This window comes from Notamacropus eugenii, chromosome 6, assembly GCF_028372415.1.
Source record: "Notamacropus eugenii isolate mMacEug1 chromosome 6, mMacEug1.pri_v2, whole genome shotgun sequence".
NCBI classification, from domain to species: domain Eukaryota; kingdom Metazoa; phylum Chordata; class Mammalia; order Diprotodontia; family Macropodidae; genus Notamacropus; species Notamacropus eugenii.
In genome coordinates, this window is record NC_092877.1 from 317652137 (window position 1) to 317674012 (window position 21876).

General features: G+C 45.0%; 2 protein-coding genes across 12 annotated transcripts in view; both read right to left on the reverse strand.

The window, feature by feature from the left end:
- NHEJ1 (non-homologous end joining factor 1) overlaps positions 1–15073 on the reverse strand; it is a 113183-nt gene extending 98110 nt beyond the window's left edge. For 2 of the 9 annotated variants that reach the window (XM_072617838.1, XM_072617840.1), the window contains exons 1-3: positions 13758–13880; positions 13356–13535; positions 10951–11163 (exon numbers count right to left, since the gene is read on the reverse strand). In XM_072617838.1, the coding sequence (XP_072473939.1) occupies positions 10951–11163; positions 13356–13535 (393 nt within the window). In that variant the 5' untranslated portion in view covers positions 13758–13880. Of the gene's footprint in view, positions 1–10950; positions 11164–12895; positions 13000–13355; positions 13675–13757; positions 13881–14751 lie in introns of those variants that run through there. The other 7 variants (XM_072617836.1, XM_072617833.1, XM_072617837.1 and 4 more) reach the window with 7 other exon arrangements.
- Positions 15074–15118: 45 nt separating this feature from the next.
- Positions 15119–21612, reverse strand: SLC23A3 (solute carrier family 23 member 3). 3 transcript variants are annotated; one of them, XM_072617825.1, is made up of 12 exons: positions 21389–21612; positions 21110–21267; positions 20882–20979; positions 20568–20641; positions 20151–20332; positions 19647–19767; positions 19396–19510; positions 18576–18829; positions 18356–18461; positions 16416–16580; positions 15679–15774; positions 15119–15575 (listed from the first exon to the last, which is right to left on the reverse strand). In XM_072617825.1, the coding sequence occupies exons 1-12, from the start codon at positions 21509–21511 to the stop codon at positions 15322–15324; spliced, it is 1746 nt and encodes a 581-aa protein (XP_072473926.1). In that variant the 5' UTR covers positions 21512–21612; the 3' UTR covers positions 15119–15321. The 3 variants fall into 3 exon arrangements, with proteins under 3 accessions (XP_072473926.1, XP_072473927.1, XP_072473928.1); XM_072617826.1 differs by lacking the exon at positions 16416–16580; XM_072617827.1 differs by lacking the exons at positions 19647–19767; positions 20151–20332.
- Between the last annotated feature and the right edge of the window lie 264 nt (positions 21613–21876).

Here is a 21876-nt window from a genome sequence, read left to right on the forward strand (position 1 = left end):
TCCTACTGTCTACATAGCAAAAGAATTTATTAAAGGGGGGGATGGGAAGGGAACAAATATTTTTATATAATGCCTACTATGTACCAAGAACTGTGGTGGGTGATTTGATCCTTACAACAACCCTGTGAGGGAGGTGCAGTTATGATCCGCATTTTGAGGATCAAAATTTTATTAATTCAAAATTCCTTATTTCAGTTGAGGAAACTGAGGAAGATAGAGCATTTAAATGTCTTGAATCAGAAAGGGTTGCAGAAATTCACATAAGACTTAGATCTGTTTTAACAGCTTAGGCAGGAGGATAACTTCTCTTCTAACGTGGATGAACCCTGAGTTTATTTCCCTTAGGTTGGCTGGTTAAAGCAAAGCACTGAGGTCAAAATTGTGTATTTGAGTCAGACAATATGATACAAAGGAAAGAATACTGGATTTGGAGTCAAAGAACCTAAAAATAATTAATCTACTAGGGAGCAACATCCTCGACACTCTGCCTTGGCTCTGTTGCATGCCAGATGGAGATCAGATGTCCAAAGTTTCCCACTCCTACCTCTGCCAATACCCACAGCACTTTGGTTGGTCACATCTCCTCTCTGGGCTTCAGTTTTCTTATTGATAAAATCAAGGAGTTGGGCTGGATGACCTCTAAGGTCCCCTCCAGCACTATTCTATGAGCTTATGGACCGATGATTTCATCTTCTTTGTCTCCTCTGGCTCTGCTTGGTCTCCTAGCTCTTCTGAGGTTACAGACTCCATCTCTAATCCTAAGAAGACATCCTGTCAATGGATAACCTTCATCACCAAGAACACTTACTAAGTGTCATCTGCAAGTGACAGGTCCAACCGAGCAAGGGACCAAAGGAAATCCATCACTAATGAAAAAACAATCAAAATGCACATTTGACTTGAGTGGGTCAATCAAACCATATTCACCCAGAAGCGTGTTATCCTCAGACCTAGCCAATGAGTACTAAGAAAACAAGTTAGAAAAGTCGGCCTAAAGCTCACCAGTCTTATTCAGAAAAGAACTCAAAAGTTGTAATGCCTTCAAGGAAGGAAGATGGAACAGCCACTCCTGGGTTCCCAGTCAATGTGGTCAGGAAAGAATGCTGGGCTGAAATTCAGAAGACCAATGTTCAGGGTCTTGCTCTGCCACCAACCAGCTACATGGCCTAGGGCAAGTAACTTGATCTCTTTGGGCTTATTTCCTCATCTGTAAAATACACTCACTCACGCAAAGTCACGCATACTCACACACAAATGCAATGTGTGGGGATGTAAGGTTAAGACTACAATATTTCTAAAATCCTGTCCAACTCTAACATTTGTGGCCCTGCTTCAAGACTGGCTATTCAATAACTGACCTACTAAGAAGCAATATCCTAGGCATTCTGCCATGATAGTGTTGAGTTTCAAGTGGAGGTCATATGTCCAAATAAAGGCATCTAAGAGACAAAAAGATGAGCAGAAGGAGGTAAGGTGGAGGAGGGAAAAACATCTTAAGTGAATAGAAAGTCTTACAGTTGAATTTTTAAAAAATCAGTTTTCCTAGCATAAGATGAGGGTGGGGAGCACATAACTAGAGAAGAATTCTTTTGAAAAAAACTCTAGGGGATTAACAGATCACAAATTCAATATGAAGTCAAGAAAGTGATATGACAGTGAAGAAAGTTCATGTGATATTAGGCTGCATTAAGAGGCACAGCTTCCTCAGCAGAGCCAAGAAAAGAATATACACATTGACTACAATAATGGAAATGGAAAGAATAACTAGAAAACAATCAAATGTGAATGTTATAAAACTAAAAAGTAACAAGCATGACCCCAAAGAAGAGATATAAGAAGATACTCCCAACCACTGGCTTGCAGAGGGGGGTCTAGAGGTGTAGTACATTGCATATGCTTTCAGACTTTTTAAATATATTGATTAGTTATGCTGATTTTTTTCTCTTTTTCCTTGTTTTTAAAAAAAATATCATTTGTTATATGGCACAGCTCTCTGGGAGAGGAAGGAGGGATGCTGTGAGAAATACTGATAATGTAAAAAAACACAAAAGATATCAACAGAAAGTTATAGTTTAAAAAAAAAAAAAGAATCGCTCTCAGGAGTCCTATGATGGTCACACTATACTCTTCCCTGGTCATTCCGCATTTAAAACACTATATATGGGGTAGTTAGGTGGAGAAGTAGATAGAGCACTGGCCCTTGAGTCAGAAGAACCCGAGTTCAAATCTAGCCACACATTTTAAGAAGGATGAGGCAAAATGACACGGTGGACAGAGCCAGCCTTGGAGTCTGAAGACCTCTGGTCAAGTTCCAGCTCTGACAACCTATTAGCTATGTGAACCTGAACTAGTGATTCACCTTCTCTCTCAGGGCTCCCAGGCAACTTTTTAAGACAATAAATTGAGGAAAAGGCGTCAGTCTCCACTGACAAAGGAAGCTCTGTACTTGCAACTTTCTATATAACAAACCCCACAGATTTGGTTTTTTAAAAATTAATAAGCGATAGAGCTTTATGAGAAAAAAAAAGGTACTTAGCAGGTCCATCACAGAAAAGTCTATGTAGATTTCAACATCACTAACAAGGAGGAACTCATTGCTGGGATGAAAATGCTGAGATCCTTGGGGAGGTGACTACTCCCTATTAGAGTTTAAAATAGTGAAGGAGAGAAAGATAGACATGGAATAACAAAGTCTAGATTTGGGGACAGCAAATTTTAAAAGGTTAACAGGAAGGATAGGTAAGATTCCATGAACTAACCACAGTCCAAGAAACATGGGAAGATCTCATATTCTAAAGATAAAAAGAAAAACAATTCCAATGCGGGGGGAGGGGGAGGGGGAAGAGTTGTGTGAAGAGGCCAATATAAATACACAAAGAACTCATCAACCAACTTATATTTTGTTAAAACATATATAGTAAAGGAAGGCAAGGGCCAGTAACAAAAAGAGACAAAACACTCTGAGAATGTTGTCAAGACCCAGAGATTCCACTGCTAGGAAGCCATTTCAAGGGAGTCAAAGATATATAAAGATATGTCCCCTACACAACAAAATATCCACAGCAGGGCTTTGTGGTCACAACACTGGAATCAAAGCAGATGTGCATCAAAAGGTAACTGGCTAATCAAGTTACAATACACAAATGTGACAAAGTATCGTCGAGTCATAAGAAACAAATACGCGAAGAATCTAGAGAAATGCCAGAAGAATAGTCTGAGGTAATCAAAAGGGTAGTCAGCAAAACCAGAAAAACCACATATATAATGGAGAAAAAACCAAGTGCTGCAAAAGAATAATGGTGGGCTAAAGCATGGGGAAGAGTTGGGAAAATGTACCCCCCTTTCCCTCTCTACAGAGACGTGAAACTGCAGGTATAGAATACTGAACACACCATTCAAATACAACTTAGGGGCAGGCTGGTTTTGCTGAACTGCTTTTGTATCTTCCTTTTTAAAATCATTGTTACCAGGAATAGGCTTGCTGGGAGGGGGGGGGCGGGGGCAAGTGAATAATTTCAGAACCAAAGATATTAAAAAAAAAAACAATAAAAATAAGATTAAAAATAATATTGACAAGAGTGCTGAAGCTCAAAATGAGCTGAGGCTGCCAAGGAAAGCTCAGGTCAACAAAAAGGGGTTTTCTGGCTCTGTGGGAGGAAAGAGGATTAAAGGGAAAGCCACCCCCCCCCCATCCTACCCCCCAGGCAAGGCCGCCTGACAACGCAAGGAGAAGGAAAAAGGCCTCAACTCTTATTTCCCTTCTATTTTCTCCTCAGCCAAAGGAGAAGGACCTTTGGTCTAGAAAGAGCAAAAAAGGACTAACAGGGAGTTGACACCCAAAACAAATAAAGAGATAAGAAGGGTGAACCTGGGTGTCCTGGATGAAAGTAAATCATCTAATCCAGATGAATAACACCCTCAGGTATGGAAAGTGGGGGATGTGTTTGCTAAGCCACGGCCAGTAATATCTGAAACATAACTGAGGAAAAGAGAGAGAGAGAGAAGAAGGAAGGAGGGGAGAAAGAGAACGAAAGAAAGGAAAGAAGGAAGAAAGGAAATGAGAACAGAATTATAACAGTACCATACCAGGGAAAAAGGAACATCCTATTTAAGAAAAAAAAAAAAGCTGAAACATAACCTGCAAACTATAGGCCAGTGAATCTGATTTTAATTTATGACATAATTTTTTAAGATTATGTTAAATTTTTTTAAAGACATGGTTAATGAACATCTGAAAAAGGAAGCAATAATCAGAGAAAATCAACATGGTTTCAACAAGATTAAGTCATACCAGACTAACTTTATTAACTCTTTTGACAGTGTTACTAAACTGGTAAATCCTGTAATCTACTTGGATTATAGCATGGCTTATGATAAAGTATCATATGCTACTTGGTTTTGGAAAAATGGAGAGATGAGGGCTAGACAATAGTATAATAAAACAGATTCAGAACTGGCTAAATGGGCAGATTCAAAAAGTTTCATGGTTTAATGTCAACTTGGAGAGGTCTCCATTGAAATGATCCTGGTACCTATTCAACTTCGAAAGACCTAACTGATCAAGGTGATGATCCACCATGATACAAGAAAACAGAAGATGAAATACACTACCTATTTCCTGAGGAGAAATGCTAGCTTCAACATGCAGAACAAGACCTAGATTTCTGAACATGGCTAATGCAGAAATTTGATTATGCATGTTTGTTACAAGAATGTTGTTTTTCTTTTCTTTCTTCTCCAGTGGGGTAGAGTGCATGGAAAAGAAAGTAAATGCTTAATTGAAAAAAAAACAAGCACCTGTTCATGCTCTTGTGTTATTTAACATTTTTATCAATGACTTCAATGAAAGCATAGCTAGCATTATTAAATTTGCAGACTGTATATGTACATACTGATGACAGAACCAGGATCCAAAAAGAAACAACATTAGGCTGAATTTAATAAGATGAAAATTAATAGAATAAATATAAAGTCTTATATTTGAATTCAAAAAAGTCAACCTCGTAAGTATGATAGGGAGGAGATATGTTCTAGATAGCAGTTTGTCTCAAAAAGACTTGAGGCTAACAGTAGAATACAAACTCCATATGAATAGAGTTCAGTATATCAGCCAAAAACATTAATGTGATTTTGGCCTGAATTAAGAAAGGAATACTTACAGGAATAAGAAATGAAAATCCTACTGTGTTAGGCTGTTAGGCGTGTACTGTGTTCAGTTCTCAGCAGCAAAATTTTAGGAAGAACGCTGGACTCCCTGAGAGATCGCCTGACCCTCTAGTGTTGGAGCTGAGAGCAGGAGGGAAGTTTGTATAAAGAAAACCCCATTATTTGAATGTATACTAAGTCATAGCATTTAATAGCGCTGGGGCAGCTTTCTAGGGGAGCCAGGAGACTCCTGGCTGTGCCACTGTATAGAAAAATCTAGATGGCGTAAGCTAGTTCAGCTAGTTGGGGTTTGGGGTATGAGGATAGGGCCTATATCAGGGCCAGTTCAGTTATACCAGTGATGGGGGAGCTTTAGTCAGCCAGAGGATTAGTCTGTCCAAGGTTCGGGTGGGGAATGTCCACAGAAAGACAATCAAAATGGACAAGGTCCTCAAGTCAACATTAAATGAGGATTAGTCAAAGGAATTAGGGATGTTTAGTCTAGAGAAGATTTAAGGAACATAACTATCCTGAAGCATCTTTGCTGTTGTGCAGTTATTTTCAGTGTTTGATTCATCATGACCCCATTTGTGGTTTTCTTGGCAAAGATACTGGAATGGGTTGTCAATTCCTTCTCCAGTTCATTTTACAGATGAGGAAACTGAGGCAAACATGGTGAAGTGACTTATGCAGCGTCACACAGCTAGTAAGTGTCTGAAGCCAGATTTTAACTCAGGAAGATGAGTCTTCTTGACTCCAGGCACTCTATTCACTGTGCAATGTAGCTGTCCATGAAGGACCTAAAGTATTATCAAATGGAATCAAGGTTAGATTGTTCCATTTGGTCCCAGAGGCTAGGGTGATAAGCAATAGAAAGAAGCAAGGTGTGATGTTAGGAACAACTTCCCAATAAATAATTACAGTTATCTAAAACTTGGGCAACCTCAAGAGGAAGTAGATTCTTCCTCACTGATGTCTTCACACAAAGGCTAGACGAGGACTTGTCAAGTATTTGGTAGAAGGGATTTTTTTCAGGTATGAAGTGGACTAGATTGCTATTAACCTTCAAACTTTTTTATTCTTAGGTGTCATTTACAAAGAGATAGGAATTCTAAAACAACAGGAAGGTAGTTTAAAATTCTTAATGTAAAAAAGAAGCACAGAATAAGAGAAAGAAGACTAAGAAGTCCAAACAAAATAATGAGAAAAAAACTATAGAACAAGAGGAAAGATGTAGAAAAAGATAAAAAGACAAATTGTAAAAGTCTAGCAGGAGACATAAAATAGAGAAGACAATGTTGGACTTCTAAGTCTAGAAGGTTGGAGTTCAAAACCCATCTCAGAACCTTTTTGATTCATTATATGAACACAAGTCATTTTACCCTTTCTTTTTCCTTTCTCATAAAATAAATGTAATAATAACTGAGTCAAAGGGTTGCATTTGAGGACCCAGAGGGCCATATGTAGCTTCAAGGCCAAAGATTCCCCACTCTGACTAATCCTTTGTCTGAACAAAGTTCCCCCATCACCGGTATAACTGAATTGGGTCTAATATAGATCCTATCCTCATACCCCAAACCCCAACTAGCTGAACTAGCTTATGACATCTAGGTTTTTTCTATACAGTGACATACCTAGGCATCTCCTGGCTCCCCTAGAAAGTTGCCCCAGCACTATTAAGTGCTATGGATTAGTATACATTCAAATAACAGGGTTTTCCTCATACAAGCCTCCCTACTGCTCTCTCAGCTCAAACACTACAGGGTCAGGCGACCTCTCAGGTACTCCGCTCTGCAATGTCACTCACTCTTCATGGACCACGTGGTCCATGAAAGGACAACTAGTTGCTTTACCCATCAACAGAATGAACTAGCTGGGTCTCTAAGGTGTAGAATCACTGAGCAAACAGTGCCCCCTAGTGTCCATCTATGAAAAAAGCACAGAAACTTTGACCAGAAAAGGAACATTCTAGATCTTGTACAGGATTGGAAGTATCTGAAATTACAACCTTCCTTGGATCAGAAACCAAATCATAGCTGACACTAGGCATGTTCTGTTTCTTCTCACCTAACAATTACAAAAGGAGTAGAGCGTAGAGTAACTGTCAGAATAACCCTCAGTCAGGAAAATGGCGTCTCCAGCCCTGCCTCTGATCCATACCGTGTGACCTGGGCCAGTCACAGCCTCTGAGCGCTTCAGGCAACTCTCTGACTCCTTGACAGCACCAAGGAGGTGTTGCCCAACAGTGCTACAAGGAGTTTCCTCACTGGGAGTTCCCAGTGCCAAGGAAAGAACAAACGCAGTCGAAAGAAAGTTCTAAGCCCTCACAGCAAGTCTTATCAGAGAATGAAAGTGAAGAGGAAATCCATGCTTAACATGAAGCTGAGGAAAGCTTTATGATGCAGCTCAGGTTAATGAGGGAGGGCCTCAGGGCTCCTGCGTTTTGCTAAAGATCCTGTCTACAGAAAACACTCTGGTTTGAGGGGATGCCCATCAGGTGGGGAATGGCTGAACAAGTTGTGGTATATGAATGTCATGGAATACTACTGTTCCATAAGAAATGAGGAGCAGGCAGATTTCAGAAAAACCTGAAAAAAATTACATTAACTGGAGCTGAGTGAAGTGAGCAGAACCAGAACATTGTACCCAATAAAAGCAACATTGTGTGATGATCAACTTTGATAAACTTGGCTCTTCACAGCAATGCAATGATCTAAGACAACTCCAAAAGACTCATGATGGAAAATGCCATCCACATCCAGAGAAAGAACTATGGGGTCTGAATGTGGACTGAAGCGTACTATTTACTCTTTTTATTTATTTTTGCTTTCTCATGGCTTTTCCCTTTTATTCTGATTCTTCTCTCACAACATGACTAATGTGGAAATATGTTTAACACGACTATACATGTCCTAATTTGGACTGCTTGCCATCTTGGGGAGGTAGGAGGAAAGGGAGGAGGGGAGGTAGGGGAAAAAAAAATTGGAACTCAAAATCTTATAAAAGTAAATGCTGAAAACTAAAAAATAATGTTAAAAAAAAAGAAAAGAAAGAAAATACCCTAGCACAGGATGTCCAGGCACAAAAGAGTTGTTGGATTACTGAAGAGAATACTGACACTGATGAATTTACAGATTCATAACCCTAAAACCTAGTACTGTTTGTCCTTCATTCTGAAAGAGGACTGGAAGATCATCAGGAAGATGATGCCATGACATGCAATTGAATTGGATTTAAGTGAGCAAGGGTTGTACAAAGTCAATCAGTCTCACTTTCTACTCAGAAGCCATCTGGGTCCAGTAGCCAGGTATAGATCAGGAAGACTGTAGATGGCCCAGGATGAAGTGGAAATCCCTGGTCTTTTCAAGCTAAGATCCTTAACAGATCGCAGATTATGCAAGATTCTTTGAAAGACCCAACAGAATTAGCTCTGTGCATTACTATGCAATGTCAAGTGAGACATAAAACAGAAGCACATACTGGCTTAAGTGTTCTGCACTTTTAACGATGGATGTCCAGCACAAAGGGCAGATGGAAGAGAGGTGATGATATAGAGGTAGTGAGACCCTCTGTGTAATTATGTTGCTGATGACACAGGGTTGACCCTAGAAGGTCTTTTCAATGAAATCTATGATTATAAAAAAAAGAAATAGACTGACAATCCATGCAGCAAAAACTCAATGTCCTAAAAATGCCTATTCCCCATATGGGGAATAGTAACTACAGGGTTGTTGTGAGGCTTGTGCCCCATCTCCTCAGTACTATCCCTTCTATTTTGTCTTGAGAGTAGATAATCATTGGAAATATACTACATGCCATAAGCACACACACACACACACACACACACACACAAGCGCGCAGTTGGACAGCCAACCAATCCGCTGAATTTTTGTTGTTCAGTCATTTCAGTCGTGTCTGACTCTCTGTGACCCCATTTGGGGGTTTTTTTGGGCAAAGATGCTGCAGTGTTTGCCACTTCCTTCTCCTGCTCATTTGACAGATGAGGAAACTGAGGCAAGTAGGCCCAAGCAATTTGAACTCATGAAGATGAGTCTTCCTGACTCCAGACCCTGTACTGTATCCACTGCACCATCTAGCTGCCTACCACTGAATTGCATGGGTATATGTATTTGAGTGCAGAGTTGTACACACATACACACGATTTTGCATATCATCTATATGTATATACGGCATGTAGTATATTTCCAATGATTACCTACTCTCAAGACAAAATAGAAGGGATAGTAGTGAGGAGATGAAGCACAAACAAGTGATAAAAAGCAAATGGTTCAGGTTCTCTGATGAAAGGAAGGGAGAAACCATTTATTCAGCACTTACACTGTGCTAAGCACTATAAGTGCTTTATAATTATTATCTTGTATAATCCTCACAACAACCCTGTAGTTATTACTCCCATTTTACAAAAGAGGAAATTGAGAAAGACAGAGGTTTAAATGGTCACACAGCTAGAAAGTGTCTGAGACTGAATTTGAACTCAGGTCTTCCTGCACCTCCCAGCTGCCTCTAATAGTATCCTCAAAATGTAAAAAGGCCTACAGTAGGAAGGCCTCCAACATGCTGGACAGCCACTCTGTGGAAAATTAGTGAAACAGAGACAAGAAGGACATGGGATGAAAATTCACAAATGGCAATCTGTACCAATGAAAGGACTATGCACATCAGGGAGGGACACCACTTCACTGAAGGATGAAAAGGTGTTCTGGGGCCAGAGTGCTGGGCTTGAGATCTACTCTCAGACATTTACTAGCTATGTGCCCTCTCTCACAAGCATCCTGACTGCTCAGTCTCAGTTTTCCCCTCTATAGAATAACCTACCTCTAGGGTTGTTGTAAGGAGGATCAAATGAGCCAACATATGGATTTTTTGAACCTTAAAAGGCTGTAGAATGCAAGCTATCCACCTAACTCAAAATCCCTTTGTGGGGGGAAAGATTTGCTGGCCAAGAATCAAGTCTCTCTCATATACCAGGCTGCCAAGCCAAAGGTTGTTGATTATGAACCTCTTACAAAAACGCATGATGAAAAAGAAAGAACTTATTCTTTTGATCACATTTGTGAGTTTCATGGGATTTAGAGCAGCGTATGTGTCCATATTATTCCCTTTTCAAAACTGATATGATCACTAACAGAAAGAAAATTCCAGAACCAGGGGGAAATATGACCAACCTGACCTGCCTCAAAAGTATTTCATATTTCGCCAAAAGTGGGAGTCTTCTGAAGAGCTACAGATGGTCAAATAGTTGATCAAGGGACAAGTCTCTCCTAGAGTTAATTCTATAAATCTAGTAGAAATGTTTCTGCATATATTAAAAAATTTAAACCAGTATGTATAAGTGCTTTTGATGTATCTTTAGGATCACCCTCCATTTTGGGGGCTTTGAATGAGAAATTCCATTTTGGCCCAAAAGTGGCAATATCCACACAGTCCAAAAATAAAGTTCTCATGTTTAGTTTACATCTTGATGTAAAACTGAATCTTATATAATATATGCAGTTCATAAGAGTATTTATGAGAAAGAATTGTCTTATCCATTTGTACCTATGTATTCTTCCATAAAATTGGATTTTTTAGAGGAAATGTATAATTTGTAAGCTAAGTTATCTTCTAAAATAAAGTGATGCTGTTAAGTTAAAAACAAAATCAAGTCAGCCTCTCACCTAGCCAGAAGGCTTCTAAGGAAAAAGTTTTAGAGAGATGGAGGAACAACGTTCCTGATGTTTTTTCACTATAAAAAATCCCTTCCTCCTCCATAGATTAGAGGCCTAGTTCCCATTGTTTACTCACCAGGGAAGGGCTAGCTAAGGCACATTGGAAGTTCCAGTGAAAGGGTAGACCAGAGAGCTCACTCCGAATGCGCAGCGTCAGTCTCTCTGACATACGCTCACAAGAGAAAATGGCACCTCCGGGAGCAGCTGGACCTTCCAACAAGGTGCACATGAGGTCTCTCAAGTGGGAGAGGAAGGCAGAAGGAGTTGCAGTCAGTCGTTTATTCAGTTCCTGTAAAAATACCAGAAGAGATACAGAGATTGCGACACTTTCTTCAGGAACAGAGCAGAGCAGCCTAAGCCAATGCTCCAGATCCAGTAAGGCGGTCACTCTTATTCTTATGAGACTGGTCTGAAGTGAGGGCAGTGCTGGGGGTCATTTTCAATGGCTCTTCATCCATTAAGTACCATTTCTCAGCCCTTTTCCCTCCAGTTTCTGATCCTACCACTGGGGAACCAGCCTGCTCTAGCTGAAACTGCTCTCTTAAAAACCATCAGTGACCTCAACTGCAATGATCTGATGGGTTTTTCTCAATTCTCATTCTTCTTCACCTCTGCAATTTGTTTTATACCACTGACCATGCCCTGCTCTGGGACATTTGCCACTCCCTTGGTTTCCATGTCTCTCCTCTACCCAATTGAGTGATTCTTACTAATCTCCCTTACTGAATCATCTATCTCTCACTCCCCTAAATACAGGTGTTTCCCAAGGATCAGTCCGAGATCCTTTTCTCTTCTCTGTCCCTTAGTGATTCATCTTCTAATCCAATGGATTCAATTATCATCTATGCAGATGACTCCAAAACCTATGTATCCAATTCTGAAATGCAGTCCTAGACCATTAAACTGTCTGCTGGCCATTTCCATCTGAATATTCAACATGATTTCAAATCTGACATGTCCTAAACAGCCCACTTCATCTTCCTCCCTAAAACCTGCCCTAATTTCAAATTTCCATAACTGTGTTGAGGGCACCTTCATTCTCTTAGGCCCCCGGGGTTGTATCCTACCTGATAAATCACTAAATCCTATCAATCCTACCTGCAAAACATCTCTGCATCTGCCTGTTCCCTTTTCTCTCTTCACAAGCCTGCTCCTCATCCCTTGTCACCTATTACCATAGCACCCTACCTGGGGCCTCTGCCTCTAATCCATGCTCCACACAGCTTCCAAAGTACTATTCCTAAAAGAAAATTCTGATCTCCTCCAAAACCTCCAGTACCTCTGTGTGATGGTCTCTAGGAGAAAATACAAACTGACTTTTCAGACCTTCACAATTGCTAGATAGGTTCCAGCCTTAACTTTTGACTTTATTTCACATTAAGACCCTTTCATACACTTCATGCTCCTGCTAAAGTGGTCTATCATAGCTATTTCCAGAACCTCCCCAAGAGGCAGAATGTTTTCCTCCAGAGTCTTCATCAACCTTTAAGACGTACACCAGGGGCTAACTCCTCCAGAGAGCTGTCCTTCATCTTCCCAGCTGTTAGACTACTCTTCCTCCTCAAATTCTACCGGAGGGTGGGGAGATCTCCCCAAGGGAATATAAGTTCATTGAGAACAAATGGTTTTGTTTCTTCTTTCTACCCCTCACTGGTAATACCGTGCCTTGCATACAATGGCACTTAATAAATGTTTATTGAATTAAAAAGATCATTACTGACTGAGGAAAACAGAGAAGATGTGAGGGGGAGGTGGCATTTCAACTGTGTTTTAAGGGATGGTTGGCAATTTTACAAATGGAAGAAGGAAAGGAATAACATTTCTGACATGAGGAATAGTACAGGCAAATCTAAGGAAGCAGAAAAGTTCAGGAAGATCACAGAATCATAGATTTGGAGATGGAAGGGACCTTATGGGTCATATAATTCAAATCTACATTTTAAAGATGAGGAAACTGAAGCCCAGAGAGTGTGACTTGCTCAGGCCACATGTATGGCAGAAGGCAGGTCTGGGATTCAAACCTTGGTCCTAAAGCCCAATTTGGCAGGCATACAACATACGGATGGGAATGTAAATAACAGGAGACATCACTGCAAAGGTAAGATGGCACCAGGATGTAGAGCGCCTTTAAAGCGAAACAAAAAAATTTAACATTGAATTATTACATAGAATCACAGAATTTCAGTGACACAAGAAACCTAAGCACTCAGGTGGTCCAATTGTCCCACTTTTCTAGATGAGGAAACTGAGGCCCAAAGAGGTGAAATAACTTGTCCAAAGTGACAAAGGTAGTTAGCAGGAAAGCAGGGACCAAACCCCAAAGGTCTTGGTTTCTAGAGCAGGATTCTTTCCTCTCGGTCCCACTGGCTCTTCAATTCTCCTTAGCAATCCAAAAGCAGATGAGCCAACATGGGCACAGGCCCCCGGGGCTCGGCTGGGTGGAGAACAAACTGTTTCTCGCACTTGGATGGCTCCGCTCACCTTGGCCCGCTGGCTGACCACACTGGTGTCCACTTGCTCGTGCCACACATGCTGGAGGTCGGAGAGAAGGAGGGCATAGCCCTTGTGTGTGGTGATGCAGGCCTTGGCCAGAAGGGAGTCCTCGGAGAGCTGCAGCCACGACCACGGCTGGATCAGCAGCCCCCGCTCCAGCTCATCCATCTGTAAGAGAACATCCGTGCGCCCAGCCATGCCCCGGGAAGGGCAAGCACCGGGCATTCCTATCCCTGCCAACAGCCTAGTCCAACCTCTTCCTCTAAAATAAAAAAAAGGCAGTATTTATTCCCCACACAGCCCTCCCTTACGTTAAACAGACTTAAGGATAACCAAGCTCAACACTCCCGTTCACCGCAGAAAGGCTCCATTAGGCCAGCACGGACCTACCTGGACGCGCAAGGCCAGCTCCCAGGGCCGAGTGGGCCCCAGCCCCTCAAGGACCACTTTCTCCTTGCGCCCCCAGAGCGGCAGGGCCGGGCCGGGCCGCACGGAGCACGGACACTCGCTCCTCGGCTTCCCGTGGGGCGACACTACACCCAAGCGGCCTCCGCGGACACTGCTGCCGCGGCCCTGCAGGAGGCGGAGCCCCGCAGCTCGGAGTAACGGAGCCGTCAGGCCCCCCTTCCTCGGGCTGTGACCTGACGAGGACCACTTCGGTGCGTGACCCCGGGGGGGATCCCTGGTGGGACCCCGACCATGACCGGGCGGACCAAGGCGTCCGCACCGCACGGTGCTCTGGTACGCTTATCTTTACACAAGCCTATGCCCGTGAGAAGAGGGCTCAGTGCGCTCGCGTCGTGTGCCCCAAAGGGGACGGGGCGGTGGAGGGCGGACGGTGACATGGGGAGAGGAGGTTCTGTCTACGGGCCGCCGGGGGCTCGTCCACGGCTCTCGGGGCCTCGAGTTCTCGGTCCGCAGCAGAGGCTGAGAATCCAGCCTGAGAGGGGACCCCCGGCGCATCCGTCCTCCCGGCCTCCATCTACTAAGATCCTGGGGAGGCTCCTCATGCGTCGCCTGGTCCAGCCCGTAAGGAACGAACCAAAGCCCCTTTGGCATCCTGGCTAAGGCAGTGCGGGGCAGGTGGGCGCAGCCCGTGCGGCCCGCGCCTCCACGGGAGCTCCTCGCCTTGGGCCACCGTCAGGGGGCAGCCCTACCCAACGAAGCGGCCTAGGCCGCTCTCTCCCTGAAAGAGCTCAGGACAGCGCGGCCTCTGGCGGTGCCGGCGCCTAGCTCGCCTAGCTCGAGCTGAACGCATGCGCAGCCTGGAATCCAAGCCGAGGGCCAGGCCCCACCCCCAAGGCCCGCCCCGGCTCCCGCGGAGGTTGGGGCTGTTTCACGCAGGCGCGCGCCGCCCTAGCCCCGCCCCACCCCCACCCGGTACCTTCAAGTTCGCGCTCCCACTCGCTTTTGCCCAGGACAAAAGCCTCGTCTCCACTCAGCCTACCCCCTACCACCTGCAGTTCTTAACCCTGCATCACGTGCCCCCAGCCCAAGCCTGCCCTCTTCCCACCCTGGTCTTTCCTTCCCTACCTTTACGTCATAGCCGCCGGCCCTCCCCGCCGTGCGCACGCACCCTTTCCCAAGAAGAGGGGGTGGTACCGGCTATCTGAGTGAGCGTGGCCTTAAACGCCCCTGCGGGGGCGGGGCCCCTCCCTGAAACCCCGCCCCCATCCTGCGGCCGTGGGAGCTTGAGATAAGAAAAGGAGGGGGCAGGGGCTGCCTGCGGCCGAATTGATGAGTCTCAGATCTTGGGTTTAGGCGACATTTATAGGTCATAGGGAGGGGAGCCACTCCTCACCCACCACCTCCTGGTCCCCCTTGGGATGGACTGCCACCTGGGGGGATGCTGGAAGGAGAAGCTTAAGTGGGGGATGGTGCTCCTGTTCCTAATGAGGACCTCCAGGAGCCCTGCGGTGGCAGCCCTAGCCAGGCCAGGGAGGGGTCATCAGAGCTAACCAGGGTAGGGCTGGGGGGAATTCTCAGAACTGGGCAGCAGGTCGGTAGTTTCTCTTGGCTCCGAGGGCCCTGGCTCCTCCTCATCTCCAGTGTCCTCCGGTGGGAAGCAGAGGCATCGTAGGGGCCGGGGGAGAAAGGAGGCTAGATTCTGCAAGGGAGTGGGCAGCTCATATTCCAAAGCATCCTTTCTGGGCTTCGAAGATGTCTGAGCCTTTTTCCAAGAGGGCAGGCCTCGCTCTAACCGAGTTCCTGAAAAGCCATTCAAGGAAAAAGATCAATCAGGAGAGCCAGTCATTTCTTCCCATGAAAAACCTCCCCGGTGCACTGTCCTACAGTCCCCACTTGTGCTCACCTGGGATGGTATTCTCCAGGAGGAAACTCAGGAGGCCAGCCAGAAGCAGAGGCTCCGCCAAAAAGGAACAAAGCAGCACATCCACGGGACTTAAACCTACACCATGGGGTAAAGCTGGAATGATAATCCCCTAGGGCCAAACCTGAGCAGGGGACTTGGAATCATAAAATGTCAGAAGACCATGATGCCTTGGAGAAGGACTCCAAGTCAGAATCTGGAGTTCTACTCTTTGTACCACCTTGAATCCCTCTACACCCCACTGTTTCTTCACCTGTCAGATGGGAATGATTCTTGTACTACCTACCTTCCTAAAGTGGCTGTGAAGAAAGTATTTTGTGAAAGGTAAACTGCTGTATAAATGAGCTTTTCTCAAGTCTAGTCCCCGCTTTTTACATATGAGGAAATTGAACAGATGAATTGATTTGCCCAATATCAGTACCAAAAAGTCGCAAGAATCCTCCCTTTCCTTTCCTTCCATTCACCAATTTCATGACCTCCTACCATTCAGCACTTGAATCTCTGCTCAATACTTTCTGCTTCTGGGTTCCCAGGACTTCAAAATATCAAATACACTCCAGGCCACTGGATTCTCAGGATTCCAAATGCCCCCAACTTCTTCTTCTATGAAAGACCTGGTTTGGTTTGGACTGAAGCCTGGGGGAGAGACCTAAGGACTGGAGACGTAAAAGCCCTCCAACCATCTTTCTCCTCCTCCTCCGTCCTACCACTCATCGCACCTGTGTTGAGAACAAAAGCATCCTGAAGCCATCGGGGGAGCAGCAATGCCATGAAGACAGCAAAACCAACAATGAAGACGTTACGGCCTGAGTCAATGTCCGCTAAGTAGAAGTAGGAAAAGCCAGTAGACAAGATGACTGCCTGGTTCACCCCCAGCACAGCACCTAGGTGGGGAATTCATTTCAACACTGCGCCAGGGATAGATACAAAGATGAAATAAAAAACATTCTTCCCCCAAGAAGGATACAATCTAACACTGGGGTATAGAGACATATACAAATAACCATAATAAAATGCAAAACATTAAAAGTGGAAAGGAAAGGTCTAAAAGTAGAAAGCTGAGGGAAACTTCATTCCAGCAGGTTTGGAGAGGCTTTATGGAGAAACTGATCACCTGAGGTTGGCTCTTAAGGAGAAAAATAATTTCAACAGTTGGAGATGAGGGAGAGTTCATTCCAAGCACAGAGAACAGTTGTTTGAGGAAAATAGTATCACCATCAAACACATTTACATAGCATTTTAAAGTTTCAAAACACTTTCCTCACAACAATCCTGTAAGGCAGGCAGTGAAGAGATAGCGCTCATTTTAAAGACAAGAAAATGAACTAAATGAAACATTTCTGAAGAATGAACTTCTTTGTCCAGGAGGTCACGCGATTAAGTGGTAGAGATGGAAATCAAATTCTCACTTGAGTCCAGACCTCTTTCTACAATGCACACCATAAAGGCATGACATATCCCATGCCTTTCTATCTGAAATATGGAAGATCTGAAGCAGAGGAAGCTAGAGAGGAAAGCTGAGGCCAGGTGGAGGACGGCTATCCTTAAATGCTAGAATAAAGAGAAATTTAAGAGGCCAAAATATCTCTATGGTCAGAATGATGCAGATGAGTGGGGAGTTGGGGAGAGAACAAAAGAAGGAACACTAGTTACTAAATGTTTGCAATCACCTTCCCCTCCCTGAGGTAATGAGGGCCTGAACCAGAGTGGAGCCTCAGACAGAAATAAGAGGTGGCATGAGGGGGGATGTCTAAGTGTTAAGGAGCTAAATCTGAGATACGTTATGTTTGAACTGTGGGGGATTTTCTTGCTGTCCCTCACAAAATTCCATCTTCACATCTGTGGATTCCGTCACCTCCAAATCTTAGAATCCCTCCTTTCCTCTGAAGCCCAGCTCAAGGCCACCTCCTCCATGAAGCCTTTGCTAGCTGCCAGCACCTTCCCTACCAAAAAAAACCTCTCCCTTTCATTTTATTTCTATTTTGCATATATTTATATATGCATGTGTTGTCTCTTTGAAGTCAAGGATGTTTTCATCCATTGTGCCCAGCACTGGAGCGATAATAAATGCCAGTTGATAGATACTCAAGAGGATATATCCAGCAGGCAGTTGAAAATATGGGGCTAGAGCTCAGGGCTTGAGATAAAAGATGTAAAAGTCAACCATACAGAGGTAATAATTAAAGTTATGACACTGAATGCGACTGCCAAGGGAAATAGTAGAAAGAAGGAACAACGCAGAACAAAACACACTTCACGGGTGGAAGGAGGGGGAGGTGTCATCCAGGAGGAACAGCCAGATAATTGGTAGTAGAACTGAGCTTGAAGTGTCATGAAAGCCAAGTGAGGGGAGGAATGAACAAGATGGGGACTTTTCAGTAATAAATGCTACAGAGAGGCCCAATAGCAAGAGAACTGGGGGGAGGGAGGAGGGGCCAAGAATGTTGGGAAGCTCTGTACAGTAACAAGCTGTGGGCCACCTGCAGAGAAAGCTTGCTCAAGTACCAAGGGTGGCAAAATCCAGGACAAGTAGAAGTATGAAAGTTAAATCCCATCCCCTCGTATTGCTGACTCAACAAGGAAACTTTGATGGGGAATGGAAAACGTTTTAAAAGTGGTCAAGTAGACAAAGAAACTCACAGCAAGGATTTGTACTCACCATGAACTGACAGCGGGATGGTGGTGAGAGCCTGTGCCAGCCGTGGAGAGAGACCCAACCCTATACACAGTAGGCTGACTAGCCTTGCCACTCTATGAGAACCAGCCTAAGTAGGAGGACAGAGGCTCAGTTGCACAGCCCAAACTGTTAGATCCACTTCCCTACATCCCCTGCCCTCCTCAGGAAGCCTCTGTTCATCTTCCAGCTCCAAGATCTATACCTGGGTGAGGCTGGTGGTGCCCACATTGGGGAAGCTAGAGGCAATACCCAAAGGACTCCCCAAGAGTCCAGCCAGCAGGCTGCCCAGGCCCTCAAAGACCAGGCCTCGATTGCAGGCAGAGGAGGGGGGAGGACTCAGCTGCAGCAGCCGGCCACACAATGCGTAACAGCACAAGGAGCTGGTAGAAGATGCCAGTGCCATGGTAGTGCCTGCAGCCAGGCCCTGAAGGGTCATTTTGGGCCAACCCCATGTACCTGGAAAGACATTGGAATAACAAATCTGAAATTCCCAGCCTGGTCCCATTTATTCCCTGCCTAGAGTCTTGGGGATCTACTTGTTCCAAAACAGCAAGCGAGAACTCTCTTTTATCCTCATGTGACAACAACTATTTTTTCCACAAGCACAAAGTCTTACACATGGACACTAAAAGCTTGGGGAAGACTCAAGTCTTAAGCCAGAAACAGAACACGTTAAACATTGACTTCAAGAAGGAGAACTACTACTTTCCAGGATTTCCGCATCTCCAGAAACTCATCATTCTACAAGATGAAATCAGCTCAGAAACTCCTACATCCTCAGATCATTTCTCACCTCAGATTCCTGACTGTATCATGTCCCCCACCTCCCCCATCAGCTTCTTTTTATGTGATGTCTCCCCCATAAGCTCCTTGAAGGCAAGGGTTGAGTTGTGCCTTTGTAGGCCCAACACTTGGCACAATTCCTGGCACTTAATAAATGCTGATTGATCCTGACTCTGAAAACATTCAATCTATCTAGGTGATTGCACAGGAGACTAGACTAGAGGGGGAAAAAGTTCTACCTGGGTGAGGCAGCCACAGCCATGGGGCGATGTTAGGGGCAGCTAGCTTCTGTGGGGTGAAACTAAGGCCCAATAAAGCAGAGAGGATCCAAACACCGATCACAGGGAGCAGCACCTGGATGAGATAAGACTGAGACAGGATGGAATCCCCCAAACCCATGCCCTGACCTGCAGGAACAGATGAAGCTGACAGGTAGAATGGCTGAGAACACACTTCTGAGGAATTCCAATCACTGCTGGCCTCCACATACCGAGAAGAGGCGGAAGACAGGGACATGGGTGTGAGTTGGAGGGACAGAAGTTCGCAGTGGGCACAAGGGCAGCAGGCAGGATCCCAGATACTGAGAACACACAACTATAAGTAGGATAGGCCTAGAGGAGAGAGACTCTTTAGCATCATGGAAGAAGGGAAGCCATCACAGTAAAGCACAAAGCATGGTATGGGAGAAAGGGTGATTTGGGTTTGTGTACTATGAGAATTGGGTACCATGAGGGGGTGAGGAAAGTGAGAGAGGAGATACCACCAAAGGGGATTTATAGGGAATCTGAGCAATGGTGAAGTGGAATGGGGGGCATAGGGGAAGGGAGAGGTAATATTGTAGCTAGACAATAAATGGAGTCAATTGTGGGGGTTAAAATAATGGAAAGCTTTGGTAAAAAGTTTTAGATTCAAAATTCCTAGTGTTGCCCTCCCCCAGATCTTCACTGAACGAGGCAGCCCAGGTTTGTCCATGCTGCTGGTGAGACTCACGTACAGCAATGCAAGGCCCCAGTTTGCAGAACAGAACAGTGCAACTTCCTTGTGAGCAGAAAGCCCTGCCACGACCAGGCTGGGAGCAAGGACAAGGGGCCCAAAATGAAGGAATAATTGACCAGGCCCGCCCAGCAACCCTAGTGTTCCCTGAAGCAGCCCAGACATCAGCACGGCCCCTGACACCTGAATGGGGGTGGAAAGAAATAGGGTTGGGGGAAAAGAGGAAAATGGAACCTGAATCTTGGGAAGGTGACCCCAGGGTTAGATCTCAGAAACCTTAGTAGTTCCCTCCCCTGGCCCTTTCTTCCTGAGTCTCACAGCTAGAAACCTTAGTAAAAACAATAAGAAAAAATCTGTCCTTCTCCTGACCTCATATGCCCCCTTCACCTTTTCTACTCCTCTAAAAGAGAACACCCACCTCTCTGAGAGACTCATCCCAGCTTCCCGGGGTAGGACAGTCTGTTCCCACACATGAACTCAGTGCACGGAAATCTGGGAAAGGATGGTGGAGGGAATGAATATAAGGACTTGGAAATCTGTGTAGACGAAGACCAATTGTTGCTGCCTGGAGGTGCCTACTAATAGTACCTAACCCAACCTCAGGATTCTCTATCCTCTGTCACCCCATTCTGACTCCCTTGTAACAAATAAGGGTATGTAACCCATCTTCAATTTTTCCACCTTGCATAGGTTTTTAGATGACATTTCCCCATATCCTTGCCCAATGCTCACTGTTTCCAGATGCCCAGGTAGCTTGGTATGGTTTCTGGCTGGCCATCACCAGAGCAGGAATGAGAAACTCAAAGGATGGGGCCTGGACCAGAGGCAGCCTATATGCACAACAGGCAAAAAAGGAGGGAGTGTGCTGGTTTGAAAGGCTTACTGAGGGTTAGGATATGCTGGGGGGAAATCTCCACCAAACAAATTCTCTTCAATTTCCCCTCCCGGTTTCCCCCTCACCTGCTGCCTATCCAGGTTTGCATGGCAGTAGACAAACCACAAGAGAAGAGACTGGAAGCCAGGAGCTGGCCAGGGGGATAGGAAAGTCCTCCTGGTGGCAGACTATGAAGCAGGAGCAGGTGGGAGACACAGAGCAAAGAGACCTGGACCAGAATGTGCTGCAGAACAGGGTGGGAGAGGGGAAGGACTCTCAAATACCAGAAATTATGCTCTCCACCCCCACACTCTACTTCCCAGATGTTCCCTTACACACACAAATCTCCCTGTGCCTCCTCCTACCTGTACAGCCAAGAGCCAGCTGAGACTCCAGGAAGGGCTTGCACAGAAGGAATCCCAGAACTGAGGTGAGGGGCTTTGGAGAGCCAGCTGTGGAGTCAGAGGCTGGTGAATTGGTTTGTTCATGCTGCCACTGCTCCAAGCCTATCAGCCCTATCTTCACTGCTCTGGTCCACAGTTGAGGGCGTCTAGTGGAAGGGGTTAGACTTAAGTGGCATCAGCTGCCTTCTTTAGGGAAGGGCTGGAGTGGCAGTGAAGCAAAGCAAAGGGATGAAGAAATGTACGGCAGCACAGCAGAACATTCACCTTTGCCCAGTTCTGTAGCAAACTCTATCACCTATTAACTGGGGGACCTGGTTCTGCCAAGTCCCTGAGTCCCCTCTCCCCCCAGGTCCTAACGTTTTGGTCTTCTTCTTCCCAAAGCCCCAGGCCTTGAAGGAGGAAAGTGTGGAAGGCACACCACACACGTCACTGATGCCAAAAGTACTCAC